General features: G+C 39.4%; 2 protein-coding genes across 5 annotated transcripts in view; one reads left to right on the top strand and one right to left on the bottom strand.

Moving 5' to 3' along the window:
• Positions 1-15,011, bottom strand: part of LOC129771595 (probable serine/threonine-protein kinase DDB_G0267686) — a 170,070-nt gene that overhangs the window by 9,286 nt on the left and 145,773 nt on the right. For all 4 annotated transcript variants that reach the window (XM_055775397.1, XM_055775411.1, XM_055775420.1 and 1 more), the window contains exons 6-7: positions 2,386-2,643; positions 2,236-2,313 (exon numbers count right to left, since the gene is read on the bottom strand). In XM_055775397.1, coding sequence (XP_055631372.1) covers positions 2,236-2,313; positions 2,386-2,643 — 336 coding nt within the window. The remainder of the gene's footprint in view (positions 1-2,235; positions 2,314-2,385; positions 2,644-15,011) is intronic.
• On the top strand, positions 8,067-11,047 carry LOC129771618 (uncharacterized). Its single transcript, XM_055775431.1, has 2 exons — positions 8,067-8,453; positions 9,308-11,047. The coding sequence occupies exon 2, from the start codon at positions 9,807-9,809 to the stop codon at positions 10,860-10,862; it is 1,056 nt and encodes a 351-aa protein (XP_055631406.1). The 5' UTR covers positions 8,067-8,453; positions 9,308-9,806; the 3' UTR covers positions 10,863-11,047.

Below are 15,011 nucleotides of genomic sequence, written 5' to 3' on the forward strand. Positions count from 1 at the left end.
ACGTAAGCGACAAAATCATGTGAATCACATTCTTTGTAGAGTCCAAACATGCCTGTCATAGTGGATTACTACTTAGTGTTTCCTAATAGATGAATATAAGAAACCATTGAAACACTGCTCATATAATTACTATTTTCTGTACACTGCAGTGTGATGAACAAAGAGAAGCAATTATGTTTTTTAATGTTATAATTACCTGAATTTCTGCATTTGAATCTTCAAGTAGATAATGAAACAATCAGATCAGTAGTAAAATTAAAATAATATTGGTTCATAGTATTATAACTCCTCGGATTCGACATCGAATTATTCCACATACTCAGCATTTACTCATACCGTTGGTGTAAGTCACTCCTCCATCTTTATGCGATTGATCGTAATATCGGTAAATCATGTTGCTAAAATTACCAACATTGCAGATTGCCTTTACAAATTCAATTAATTGAAAAAACACGAACCTGCTGTTCTTATCATATCCCAGAGTATTCATGAAAAAAGTACTACCATAGACTCGCAACAAATCCAGAGCACCTTTTCCAGCAATTTCACTAAATTTCTTCCAAACATTCTTGAATTTATACGATAACAACTGAAACTACCGACAGAGACGTTTTGACTTTTATCGAAAATGTAAATACTAACGCAACAGACAGAGCAACCTGGTGATAACGTCTAGCTGTGCGAACAAATGTTCATTGAAACGATTAATTGTCCGCAAGCGTTTTCCAAATGGAAAAAATATGTTTTAATCCGCAGAATCTCCTAGGCCATCTTTTTGCCGATGATATCCTTCAACTGGACAGATTATTTCATTGGAAAATCGCATGGTTACGCTTGTAGGCAAAAAAAACAACAAAATCCCCACACTAATGGTGTTGGTGATTACGTCTCCTATGCAAACATGGGCAGAGTTGAGCATCAGGAAAAACTTGAACGAGATTGCGGCAATCAAAGGTATGTACGTCCAGCTCAAGCTCATCGTACATAAACGGATTGATGAAAAACCTAAGACAAGAGTTTTTGAACACAGGGTATCAGAGGCTAACACATGCCAATGGTAATCGATGCTCTTCATACTGTGTGCCTAACATCATTGAACTCTGAATGTGCGTTTTCCTCTTCTGGAAATTTTGTTAATGAGATCCTATCTAGATTAGAAGACATCAAAATTAGCATTATTTGTGTCCTTAAGTATCACTTTAACCAACAAACTAAGTAGCAAAAATTAACAAAATCTTTCAATAATGATTATCAATAAAAGCCGGTACTTCAAGTAAATACTTTATTTTAAAGTTTTTTTTAATCGGTAATTTACCGGTTTTACCGGTAATGAAATTTTCATTACCGAATAACTGGTTATTGAAATTTTGGCACGGTAATGCAATTCCTAGCTGAAACAAAGTAAATTCTAGCATCTTTTAATGCACTAGTGAACATAAGCTTTTGACTGGAGACTGGTTGCCGGATTGAGATTTTTCATTTTATCCGAGGTTCCTTCAAAACATAGTTCTTGGATATGGAAATTCATTGGGAAGTTCATTCAGAGCCGCGAAGGATTATTACGTTGTCGCATTGTGTTAGTAATATATTCAATGGATCAATATTTTGTTCCATTGAAGAAAATTGAAATACTTTTTTAAATTTTTTCAGATTAGGTGATTTTTAGTAACGATTTATAATAAGGCAAAATGGTATTTCTTATAATGACCAGCATACAATTAGAGAGGATATCATGGATCGATATGATGAGACTAATGGATTGTGTTAGCGTACTATTCTGGTGAGAAATCATCGAAATTTTATGATGTAATCATGTAGTTAAATTTCAAAACACTTATAGATATTATACAATTAAATGTTATTTATAATGTAGTTTTATATAATGAAATAATCATTTCCATCCATGGTTGGTTTTTTTTGGCTTTTTATTTTCTTTTCCTTAGAAGCAAACAGAGCCATAATAAAGGTCGAGCAGTTTTGCATTCGGTCGACGCAGTGCCAGATTGGCACAGTGTTGGCACGAAATTGGTTGTCAAATACTAAGGATAGGTCAACAAAATCATTGCAAAATGGCACGACATCGGTACCGTTGTCGACACCATTTTCTGGGACCGATTCGACACAACAAAGTAGAGTGGATTGGTTAACGAAGCATATTCACAAAGAATGCTCTTGCAAAGTTTCAACAAAATTCTACAAAAGGCTGATTTAAGGTGGATTCAGACTGAAACTTACCTCTCCATGTAGGCCTTTCACCTGCAAAGCTTCCGCTACCTTAAGAAAGTTGGGCAGGTCCTCATATTTCACATTCACCTGAAGCGGAAGAGAAAAAAAGCGAGATATTTAGCATCCCTTTGAAGAACGAACTTCGTTCGCGATACTCACCTGTCCGCTGTACATGAAGTCCAGTAGTCCTGCCATGTGGTGGGCGTTCACGTCGGTCATGAACAAAATTGGATGCTGGGACGGATGCTCGAGGAAGATCTTCTGGAAGTACGGACTGCACACCGACAATACCAGCTTGTGGGCTTTGAAGATTTTTCCTCCGGCGGCAATCGTTACGTCGACCATTTGGCCGTCCCGTTGTAAGCTGTGGAAACCTTTGCACATATTCCCGTGGAAACCTCGCCAGGATAGTAAGTACTATGGATACAAAACAGAAGAAGAAAAAAGAGAGTTGACCATTAGTTTAGACTCCAAATCAGATATGGAAAAGAAAACAATCGATCAAATATCAGCTCCATAAAACATAACAAAACAAAACAAAAACTAAACTTGTTCTTCATGCCCGGAGCCAAAAAAAATGAAGTCTAGCAAACAGTCGTAGCCGCGAGTGTCGCAACCGTTGAGATGAAGCAAACAAAAAATCTTAATTTATTTATGAATTTCCCAATACATAAGCGTCGTGTGCTTATTACTCGCACTCCGTGGGTTCGCTGCCTGTGCTAGCTGTCAGACCGCGTTCCGTCCTTCTCGAAAAAGCGAACTCTTTCGTAATTTCTCGACGGTGCTCTTTTGTTATCCACCTCACAGAAACTCGACGGACGCCAGTGCCAGTGGATTCTTTTCAAGCCACACTGTAGCCTCCGAAGGATGCCTCGGGGCAAAAAGTATCACCTGACGATGCGAATGCGATGCTTTTGATTGGCAACCAGAAAACCCGGCTTGTGAAAGTTTTGCTCCTCACCGGTGAAAGTTTTCCAGTCGCTATCGGCGCGTACAACGAACCCTGTGGTAGAGCAACCCAGAGAATACCCTTGAGTGACCTTGTCTGGTTTGGCCTGTTCCACAAGTGCTCTCTGTGTGTTATCAGAACCCTCTGCAAATTATCGACGGTGCAAAATATAACCCTGAGATTCGTAACAACAAACGAAAGGGAAGGTGTATGGGCGTGATTTGGTTTTGTTTGTTTTCAGCGGCGCCCGCTAAGTGACAAAGTGAAAGTTGCGAAGCGGCGGGGCAGAAGCAAGTGAATAGAAACAAAATTAAAGAAAGAAAGAAAGAAAAAAGATTCCAAACCACCAGAGCCAGATTGAGGGCAGTTCATGGCGTCTGTACAGAACATCCGGCTGAGGCGAAGTTGCGAAAAGTGAAAGTGGTGTCGTCGTGTGACGACGAGCCACGATGGTGTTGCGCGGGCACAGAGCGGTATAGAGTAAATACTAAGCGCGTTTTCATATCGGTTTAGATTATGTGTGTAGTACGGCTTCAGCAGAACGATCACGATCACACTGGTTGGCTGTGTGGTTTGTACTTATATTGGGATACGCTTTCTACTTGGTGGCTATACGGTTGCATTGGATGCTTTTCACGTGATAGACTCATGAGAAACTACTAGAAGATATTCTGTTATCCTTTATTCTTTGTAATATAATTCTTTACTGACTGAAAGTGGACAATCCTATTTGCATCGATCTTCGAAAGGTGCGAAACGTAGCGTAAGCGTTCTTTTTTACCCGACCCTTTATATTGTTTTGGCTCTGCAAATCATAATAATATTTGAGTTCTGATCAAAGACGTAATCCCCCTTATTATCCCATAACCCCTTAAGAGCTATGGAAAATTTTAAAATATTTATTGAAGCCAAGTAATTGCAAACCGCGGTCCATAAACTTTAATGGCACATTAGAACAATCCGAGCAAGTAATAGCATCTAAGTTTAACGATTATTTTGTCGATAGTGTTTCATTGATCAATCAATCTATTGAAATACTGAAGATTTCCACCCAATTACATCAGGTCAGTTGAAAACTATATGCTTTTCATTAGAAAAAACGGCTGGAGTAGACAATGTTAATGCTAGAGTTGTTCAAGACTGCTTTCATATCATTTCTCACATCTTGCTGGACCTTATGAATACATCATTGCAAACTGGGCATGTGCATCAAGTGTGGAAAGAATCTTCAATTGTTCCGATCCAAAAGGTTGCTGGAACGATTAAAGCCATGGAGTTTCGTCCCATCAACATGTTGCACACCTTAGAGAAAATATTGGAACTTGCTGTTAAAGGCCAGCTGTTGGAATATTTAGATTGCAACTCTTTGCTAATACCAGAACAATCGGGATATAGGGAAGGTCATTCCTGTGAAACCGCATTGAACTTGGTATTAGAATAAATGGAATGAAAAATTAGTAGATAAAGAAACCATTGTTGCTGTTTTCTTAGATCTAAAACGCGCTTTCGAGACAATTTCTAGGCCCTTGTTGTTGAACACGATTAAGCGCTTTGGAATTACGAGTACTGCATAGGGGAAGATTGCCCTAATCCGACCGGTGGCCCTGAACCGACCACCCCTTAGATCTTAGGAATGGTGATATCTACCGAATTTTTAGTAGTGTCAAATGAAAGACGAAATGCTTAGAATTTTGTTATATGGTGATCTTTTTCTTGCTCTCTCCATTCTAGCGTTTTAGTGCCATTTTTGGTCATCAGAGTTTCAGAGAAGGAAAAAATAGATTTTTGACCGGTATGGAAAATGAGTTACACGTTCGTTTAGATGGCGGAAAATTACAAAACCAGGCAATCCCGATAGCTTATGATCTGATAAACAAAATAAGCTATATACATTGAATCTACCATTTGCCTTTAGTACACGGCATTCGGTTATTTGAAAAAAGTCGGGTTGGTCCTGAGCCGACTCTCAAAAGGTGTTCCTACACCGACCCCTAAATAGTGTTTCTAAACCGACCCTCTGTTTTTCTGCCATATTACTGGATTATAACAATGGCATACAAAATAAGGCATACACTCATGATAGGTAGCAACAAGTTTCAACAAGTTTGATAGTGATGACGTCACTATAATCTAGCTCCATGTATTCAAACATAACAGATAATAACATTTTTTTTCAGAATGACATGAGTGCGTATAATTAATTAGAAAATGTCGAATTAAGTCATTTACTATGATCATATAAAGCTCCATACAACAGTGTAAACTGATCGTTTATCGTAGATTGATAACAATGACACCATATTTCCGGCGTTAGGAAATCCAGCCGGTATACCACGCCACGCGGCACATCCATCGTCAGCGGTATGCGATATGCATACTCAGCAGAATGAAATAATAAAAAGGCCACAGCCATGTGGCTCGCTCTCTTTTCTCACACTGGACGTCGGCTAGGGAATAAGTAGGTTAGGAATTTAATAAAACTCTTTTTTAAAAAGTATATAAACAGGAAGAGTTTCCTTACTGGCGCAGCCGGTAGGATACCCATCAGGAGGTTTAGAAAAAAAGTGACAAAGTGACAGTGATCACCAGCAGTGATCACCAGCAGCAGCACCGAATAATCATTCTGGAGCATCGCTTGGACATCGCCCCTAGCAGAACGACAACTATTGCCCGCCTCCTCGGGGCCTACATATTAGCATATCGAATGCTGGAAATAATCGTGTAAGTACACACATTTAATTATACTTAACTACCGAAACAATGCCAGACGAAAAGTGCAGTGAAATTGAGCAGCTCCGTAACACGGTTGAGGAGCTTAAAACAATGCTCGCCGGGGGGCAGAATGACGATCTTTATCGCCTGCCAGATCCCATCAAAAATTTGTCCGAGTTCACGGGCAACAAACGAGAATTAAACTCGTGGTTGGAAGAAGTTGACGAATTATACGATACCTTTAAAGTGAAGGGACGAAAGGGTGCTCCTGACACATTAAACATGTTCTATCTCAGAGCAATAAGAAACAAAATTAAAGGTGAGGCACGCACCATTCTATGTGCCAACGGGAATCCCAGTACTTTACAGGGGATTAAGAAAATTTTGGTGGAAAACTTCGGTGACCAAAGAGATTTTACTACTAACCTTTCACTTTTATTCCATATCCGTAAAGGTGACAAAAACAATTCGAGATTCTTTAACGAGGTTAAAGAAATCAATACTAAGTTGAAGGCTAATCTTCAAATGAACCCGCTTTCACCAAACGAAATTATCGAGATGATAACAGTCTCAAAATATTTGGACAATATAGGGGAGCCACTTGCGTCCATTATTAGAAATTCTAAACCTTCTACACTCGATGAAGCACACTCAGCAGTTATGCTTAATGCTAACGCCGAGACACGCGCAAAGGGGACGGTAAAACCAAAAGCATTCGGAAATCAAGCACACCAAAGTAAATTAAATTTTAATAAACCCCCACCGCAACAGCAACAACAACAACAACAACAACAACAACAACATAAGAAACCATATCAGCAATACAGAGCGCGGGTTGAGCATAATAATAATGAATCAAATGGAGCGCAAAGCGCTATAGTGGACAATGACTCGGACGATGACAATGACGATGACGATGACGACGAATCAGATATCGCAGTGGAATCCAATGAACTAAATTTTCACGTGGTCAGATTGAAAAACTCTCGAACTTGAATTTTATACCATACATTCGTTTTACGACTTCGAAAGGTTATTTAAACTTTCTGGTCGACACAGGGGCCAATAAGTCGCATATAAATCCAGAACATGTCAAAACCGCTAGCAAGGTATCTAATCCTGCGGTTGTAACAAACAAAAATGGTAAATTTGTAATAGATAGCGTTGTACATGCTAATTTGTTCGCAGAATCCTTCAGTGAAAAATTGCCATACCACGTGTTTAAATTTCATCCATTTTTCGATGGCCTTATAGGCTACGAAAATTTAGCGCGCATGAACGCAATCATTGATACAACACATCATTTTTTAAAAATTGGTAACAGAGAGTACTCTTTCACAAAGTACTATCCTTCAAACATAAATTTCCACAAGTGGCGTGAAAAACTTGGTGAGATTTGTACTACATCGAATGGCACATTTTTAATTGAGCATGAAACAGATATCAACTCAAATGTCACTGTAAATCCTGGCTTATATGTAGCCGAGGATAACAGGGCAACAGTATTTCTGTCTGCAAATGGAAAGAAAAGAAATCACAACTTAAAACCATTCGATAATGATCCTTACTTGTTGGAAGACAAATGCAGTACAGGTACACTAAAATTTCCTGCCGATCATTTAAACAAAGAAGAAATCCGCCTACTGGTTAAAACCATGAACCATTAACAAAAGAACTAAAATTGACAGAAGCCACTGGCAGAGTGACCCGACAACGGCTTTATCTGGAACAGTTCGACTTTAGAATCATTTACAAGAAAGGAAAGCAAAACGTAGTCGCGGATGGGCTTTCCAGGATTCCCCGCATGGAACTCAATCTTCAAACGTTGGAAAGCGAATGCTTTGAAAATCACGAAGTATATGGTCCAGAAATTATCAACAAATACAAGAACCAGCTTTGACGGCGCCAGTGGTTGTATGGTTAGCGTAACAGCCTCACAATCCGATCGGCCTGGGTTCAATCCCAGCTGGCGTCGTTGGGATTTTCTGAGGCGAAAAATCTCTGGTTACGTCTTCCTTCGGAGCGGAAGTAAAAGAAGTTGGACCGGCTCATGAGTTGTTGAGTCTGATAGGTAGGAACAGGTGGAGTCGCCTCCCTGATGTCGGTGATTGGCACTAAAGTGGCGGAAATAGGCCGACGAAAAATAAGCGAAGATAAAAAAAAAAAAAAGAACCAGCTTATATTAAAAATTACTAAGGATAAGTCTAAGAGCCCACATATAATATATAATACTTTTCCAGGTCAAGTAAGACACATTTTTCATAGAAATGGATATTCAGATGGAGACCTAACAAGGATTTTGAAGGATTATCTGGATCCAACAACGAATAACGGTATCTTTGCGCCACTCGACATTTCTTTGTCGTGTCGAAGGATAATTAATAACACATTTAGCAAGACCTTAAAAATTAACTTCTCCAATCTCAAACTTCCAGATTTGATGTCATCAGCGGACCAACAGGAATTCATCAAACGATGTCATAATTTTAACCACAGAGGATGGAAACTCACATACAGTGAGCTACAGAAATCTGTATACTTCCCAGGGATGTTATCTAAGGTCAAGGTATTTGTACAAAACTGTGAATCTTGCAAATTTGCCAAATATGAACGAAAACCGTTCAAAATCCCGATTGGTAGAAGAATTTATGAAAGACCGTTTGAAAATGTCTTCATAGACGTTTATGTCAAAGAGGGTGAAAAATTTTTAACCCTCGTTGACGCGTTCTCAAAGTTCGCGCAAATTTACAAGATTCAAAATGAAACTGCCGATGAGTTAATGGAGACTCTGACTGAATACTTTAAAAGTTTCGGCCTACCAAAAATGATCACTTGTGACCAAGCCACAAGTTTTAGAAATGCAAAATTTAACAAATTCTTATACAAACTTGGTATATCTCTTCATTTCGCGAGTTGCAGTAATGGCAACGGAATTGTGGAACGTTTCCACAACACATTGCTCGAAATGTCTATGGCGAATAGAGACAAAATAGAAAATCTTTCACTTTATCAGGGCCTAGTCTTGGTAACGACCCTGTATAACGAGACAAAGCATACGACGACTAAACTCACACCTAGAGAAATAATATTCGGAAATTCATCGTCCCTTAACATTGACGAAATCAACCTTTCGAAAAACAAAACACTTCAGACCGCTAGAGACAATATATCCCTAGACGCAAACAATCACAATTCTAAATTACCCATAATATCAAAGGACGATTTCAAGAAACTGGTAAATAGACAAGCACTAGTAAAATGTAAAGCACATCCAACGCCTCACGGACACAGATATCGACTCATAAACATCAAAACTGAAACGGACAAGACAGTGACCGACGACACAAACATCAAAATTCACAAGAAAAGCATCAAAAGATCTCCTATCTAAACCCCTCATTTATATGATCTTCCTTCCAGACTATGTCTACTACTCCAGGGCGGACACTGCGATGTCCGCATACACGATTTAAATCAAAACCCTCTAGCTGTTGTGTCATTAGGACCTGCGAGAATAAGCCATAACTATGTTAGAATTATCCACCGTGTAAATGTAAGTTCTATTGAATCCATTATTGAAAAACTGATTGTAATTGCAAATGAAAAGATAACACATAGACACATCCTGAGCCCACTTATAAAATCTAAACAAGAAAAATTGTTAATAACTTTTGAAAAACTGAAAACGCCAAATATTAGACGATTCAGACGATGGGAAACCCTAGGAAAAGCCTGGAAATATATATCAGGCAGCCCGGATGCCGAAGATTTGAAAATCATTAATACCACTACCAATACACTAATTGAACAAAATAATAAGCAAACAGCAATTAACAAGCAATTTGAAGAAAGAATCAATAACTTAACAAAAACTACCTCTTTGCTAGCTACCGACTATTACAAGTCATATAATGAAACAATGGATGGATTTGAATCAGTTAATCTTTTATTTAATTTAGATGAGCTCATCAAGAATTTAGAGATAGTAGAGGAGGCTATAACTTTAGCTAGGTTTAATATACCAAGCAGCCGCCTCATCAGCCCAGAAGAAATCTTCGCAGCACAACAGTTTCTCACCAGCAACAATTTCGAACTAGATTCCTTCGGCACTATTCTGGATATCGCCAGCGCTTATGTTCTTCGAACCTCACATTCAATTATCTACACCTTAAAAGTTCCAAGAATTAAGGATGTCATTTATGAGCTACACTACATCGAACCAGTCATAACCAATGGTACACGTGTTCATCTATCTTCAAACTACTATCTAAAAGGACCCAAATCTTACCATATGCAAAATTTATGTCCTAAAACCAGAGGACTTTACATTTGCCAGGAGTCGCAGTTAGAAGTAGCAGGAGCATGCATTCAACAACTAATGAGTGGAAGTTCTGCCCAATGTATGGTTGAGAAAACGTATGGTCAAAATTTTGTAAAGAAAATCAACGACGCCAATATCGTTGTAAATGATGCAAACATGACTATGTCTTCAAGCTGTTTTAAACACACGAAAGACTTGCAGGGATCTTTCTTAATTCAGTTCTCCGGATGTACTATCCACCTAAATGGAGAGGAGTATACAAATCTCGACGCTGAAGGACCTGCAACGTCTTTTATTCCAACCACCGGGCTAAAGGTAAACGCCACTGAAATCATCTATCGTATGCCTCTAGACTACTTACAGAAACTTCATCTAAATCATCGAGAACACCTGCACAAGCTCAACTTGACGACGACAAACATACACGGAAGTTTGCGCACCTTCAAGTGGATATCCTTTGGTTCATTCTCCGTTACAACTCTAATCATCCTTGGAATCATTTTCACCTTGGTCATCAAAAACATACTTCCACCATGCAATAGAACCAAAATCGTTATCAAGGGAGACACGCCAACGGGTAGTATGGAGGACATTGTAGATGAATATATTCAGAAGAAACCGAGGGTTAAGTTCATACCACAGCAAGATAATTGAGGAAAGCCGAGGACGACTTTCGACTAGAAGGGGAGCCGTTAGGAAATCCAGCCGGTATACCACGCCACGCGGCACATCCATCGTCAGCGGTATGCGATATGCATACTCAGCAGAATGAAATAATAAAAAGGCCACAGCCATGTGGCTCGCTCTCTTTTCTCACACTGGACGTCGGCTAGGGAATAAGTAGGTTAGGAATTTAATAAAACTCTTTTTTAAAAAGTATATAAACAGGAAGAGTTTCCTTACTCGGAGTGTATCACCTCACGTTTATGATTATAATGAGCTGTCAAACAGCACGAGAGTTTCGCAATATCATAAGTAAATATCCTGTGTTTCCGATTTTCATCAGGGAAACAGTAATTAAAAATGAGTAACAATTATTTTCCAACGATGACTGACCGTATATTTTCAGATATGAGACGAACATTCAAGCGATAAATCCCAAAACGAGATCCGGCGATACTTCGTTCGGCGGTTAATGCAATGAAATCCGGATAGTCACTTCGCGCAGCCGGACGTGAGTTTGGAATTCCACGATCAACTTTATTATTACATCGAAAGAATAATGAACATGAAACACCGAACCAGGAGGAATGAGCTGTGGGACAAAACTGCGTTCAAAACTGCGCTTAACAAGCAATTCGGATCATTTTTGCGAATGCATCCTGGACGCAGCGTTCATATTTTCGACATTCCGGCAATAGTGGCACGAGCTCTGGAGGTTGGAGCCGAATTTAAAGCCACTGGAATTTGGCCGTTGGATTCGGACATATTCAAAGATATCGATTTTATGCCGAGTGCTACAACCGATCGGGCTGATCCAACAACTGTTGATGAAGAAGAAAATGAAGGTGAAGAAGAAAGAAATGAACCATCGCACCATGCTGAAGAAAAAAAACCATCGACCAATCGTAATTCCTTAGTTCGACAATTGAATCGCTTTCGCCATTCCCAGAAGCTCCACCACACATTCAGAAGAAGCAAAGAGGTCGTAAGCCAGGACGGACGATGATTTTGACAGATGTTAGAGAGATTGAAAAAATCGAAGAAGAACAAAGACAACGTTTGAACATGTCGAAAAAAGGCACTTCCGATTTAGCCTCTGTTTTTCTCCTTTTTCATACTCAAAAACCATTTCAAGTGGTAGAAAACATAGTTGAAGAGTTACACTATACATTTTAATGCTCAAGTCGCCAAAAAACAATATTTTTATGTGATGAATTGTCATTGCAATTTAGAGGGTCGGGTCAGGGCCACCTTCCCCTATAAATGGTTTGAAAGCTATTTGTATGACAGAACTCAACGGACTGCTTTCAGCGATTTCATTTCCAGACCTATATAGAATAATCTTGGAGTACCTCAGGGCAGTGTATTAGGGCCTCTTTTATTTATTTTGTATATTAATGACACGTAAGACTCTCCTTACGATTTTGCGATATTAATCTTTTCGCAGATGACACTGTGTTATTCATTGCAGCTAATGATGTATATCAGGCCGTTTTACACTTGAATGAAGATTTGCGTTTTCTAAGTAGATGGTTGAAGTATAAGTAATTGAAATTGAACATAAGTAAAACAAAATGCATGATAATCTCGCGAAATCGAATAAATGAGAACGTATCTATTGTTGTTGATTATGAGGCTATTGACCGCGTTCGGGAGATTAAACATCTTGGCGTGATTATTGACGACAAACTTAAAGGGTGTGTCACATCAAATTGCATCACGGAAAAAACGCTGTAGAAATTCGACCAGTAGACCGATCCTTTTGAAAATTTTAGACAGTAAAATAAAAACTATTAAACCACTTTTGGTATTTTCTTTTTATTCTTACTTCCAGCCCAAGCCCGTATGCTCGCACCTTCCTCTTTACCCCGTCCATAAGGTTCTGTACAACGTCAGGTTGTAGTTTTTTTTAACAGAAATCCATTTTCTCTTGAAGTCCGCCTCCGATTTGACAACTTTTGGGTTCTTCCGGAGGGCCTGCTTCATAATCGCCCAATTTTTTTCTATTGGGCGAAGCTCCGGCGCGTTGGGCGGGTTCATTTCCTTTGGCACGAAGGTGACCCCGTTGGCTTCGTACCACTCCAACACGTCCTTTGAATAGTGGCACGAAGCGAGATCCGGCCAGAAGATGGTCGGGCCCTCGTGCTGCTTCAATAGTGGTAGTAAGCGCTTCTGTAGGCACTCCTTAAGGTAAACCTGCCCGTTTACCGTACCGGTCATCACGAAGGGGGCGCTCCGCTTTCCGCAAGAGCAGATCGCTTGCCACACCATGTACTTTTTGGCAAACTTGGATAGTTTCTGCTTGCGAATCTCCTCCGGGAACGCTGAATTTGTCCTCTGCGGAGAAGAACAACAGGCCCGGCAGCTGACGAAAGTCCGCTTTGACGTAGGTTTCGTCGTCCATCACCAGGCAATGCGGCTTCGTCAGCATTTCGGTGTACAGCCTCCGGGCTCGCGTCTTCCCCACCATGTTTTGCCTTTCGTCGCGGTTAGGAGCCTTCTGAACATTGTATGTACGCAGGCCCTCCCGCTGCTTGGTCCGCTGGACGAATGAACTTGACAAATTCAGCTTATTGGCGACATCCCGGACCGAACTTCTCGGATCACGTCTAAACTGCTTAACCACGCGCTTGTGATCTTTTTCACTGACGGAGCATCCATTTTTGCCGATCTTCACCTTCCGGTCGATGGTTAGGTTCTCGAAGTATCGTTTTAGTACTCTGCTGACCGTGGATTGGACGATTCCCAGCATCTTACCGATGTCCCGATGTGACAACTCCGGATTCTCGAAATGAGTGCACAGGATTAATTCACGACGCTCTTTTTCGTTCGACGACATTTTTCCAAATTTACGAAAAATTGACAGTGAAGCATGGCCAACGTGATCTATACACTCTTATCTGATTATAAGCGAAAGCTGAAGATATAATTCCTAAAAATTAAATTTCTACAGCGTTTTTCCGTGATGCAATTTGATGTGACACACCCTTTAAGTTCAACACTCACATTGACAATGTCATCAAGAAAATTGCCAAGAAGTATGGAGTCTTATGCCGATTGAAAAACGATTTAACTATTTGCAGCAAAATACAGTTATACAAATCAATCATCTCTCCTCATTTGGACTTTTGTTCTTCCATTCTATTTCTAGCCAATGGAGCACAAATATCGAGATTACAGCGTTTGCAAAATAAAATAATGCGATGCTGGACGCTTTGCAATGGTTATCCGTGAAGCAAAGAATTGTTCATTTAACTATGGTGTTCATTTTCAAAGTAATTAACGGTTTGCTACCTAGATATTTGTGTGATCGAGTTGAAGGAGGAAGTGACTTTCATAGTTATAACACTAGAAACGCGAATGAATTAAGAACACCCCATTTCTTGACATGCACTTCACAAAATTCGTTGTATTTCAAAGGAATAAATGTTTCCAACATATCAAACGTGCAACAACATTAGCAGAGTTTAAGAGGAGCTGTGTTTCACACGTGAAAGCTGTGTTTTCATAACAGCTGAATGATTTTTTTTTACTTTATGGCGAAAACTTCAACTGACGAAGTTTTATACGAACGGATAATTTATTTGAAAAATTTCACGCAGTCTTTTTTATTTATTTATTTTTAATTGAATATCGTATCTGACGAAGGTTCTATTGAACGGATTATAATGTGTAGACGATTTAATTTTCTTACATTATTTTTTTTCTCTATTTTGTATTAATCTCTATTATGTCTGTCATGATCTTGGTGATGATGGACTATTTTCATTTTTATTTTGATGTTTTTATATTGTGGTAGTTGAAAAAAAAATTAAAGTAGTCTACAAAAGTTTGAGCATCGCGCGCTTGGTGCAGATATGAAGGATAAAAATTTAAAAGTTTTGTAAGGGCCGGTTCCTTCACGAAAATTTCTCGATTTCTCTGGATGGGGATATTCAAGTCAATCCAAAACAAGGCTGGCGGTTGGACTTGTGTCTTGGTGGACCATTTGGCTGCAAGGGCCTTGTCGGGACCGTATCGGTTCTGTGGCGGACAGGACTGAGTATTGGCTTGTCTTTTGACATTGATTTTTTTTTGAACTTATGTCTGTAAATAAAATAAGTTCGCTTTTTTTTTGCTAAACTGATTTCAATGCTGAGA

Source organism: Toxorhynchites rutilus, chromosome 1 (genome assembly GCF_029784135.1).
Source record: "Toxorhynchites rutilus septentrionalis strain SRP chromosome 1, ASM2978413v1, whole genome shotgun sequence".
In the NCBI taxonomy this organism is placed as follows: domain Eukaryota; kingdom Metazoa; phylum Arthropoda; class Insecta; order Diptera; family Culicidae; genus Toxorhynchites; species Toxorhynchites rutilus.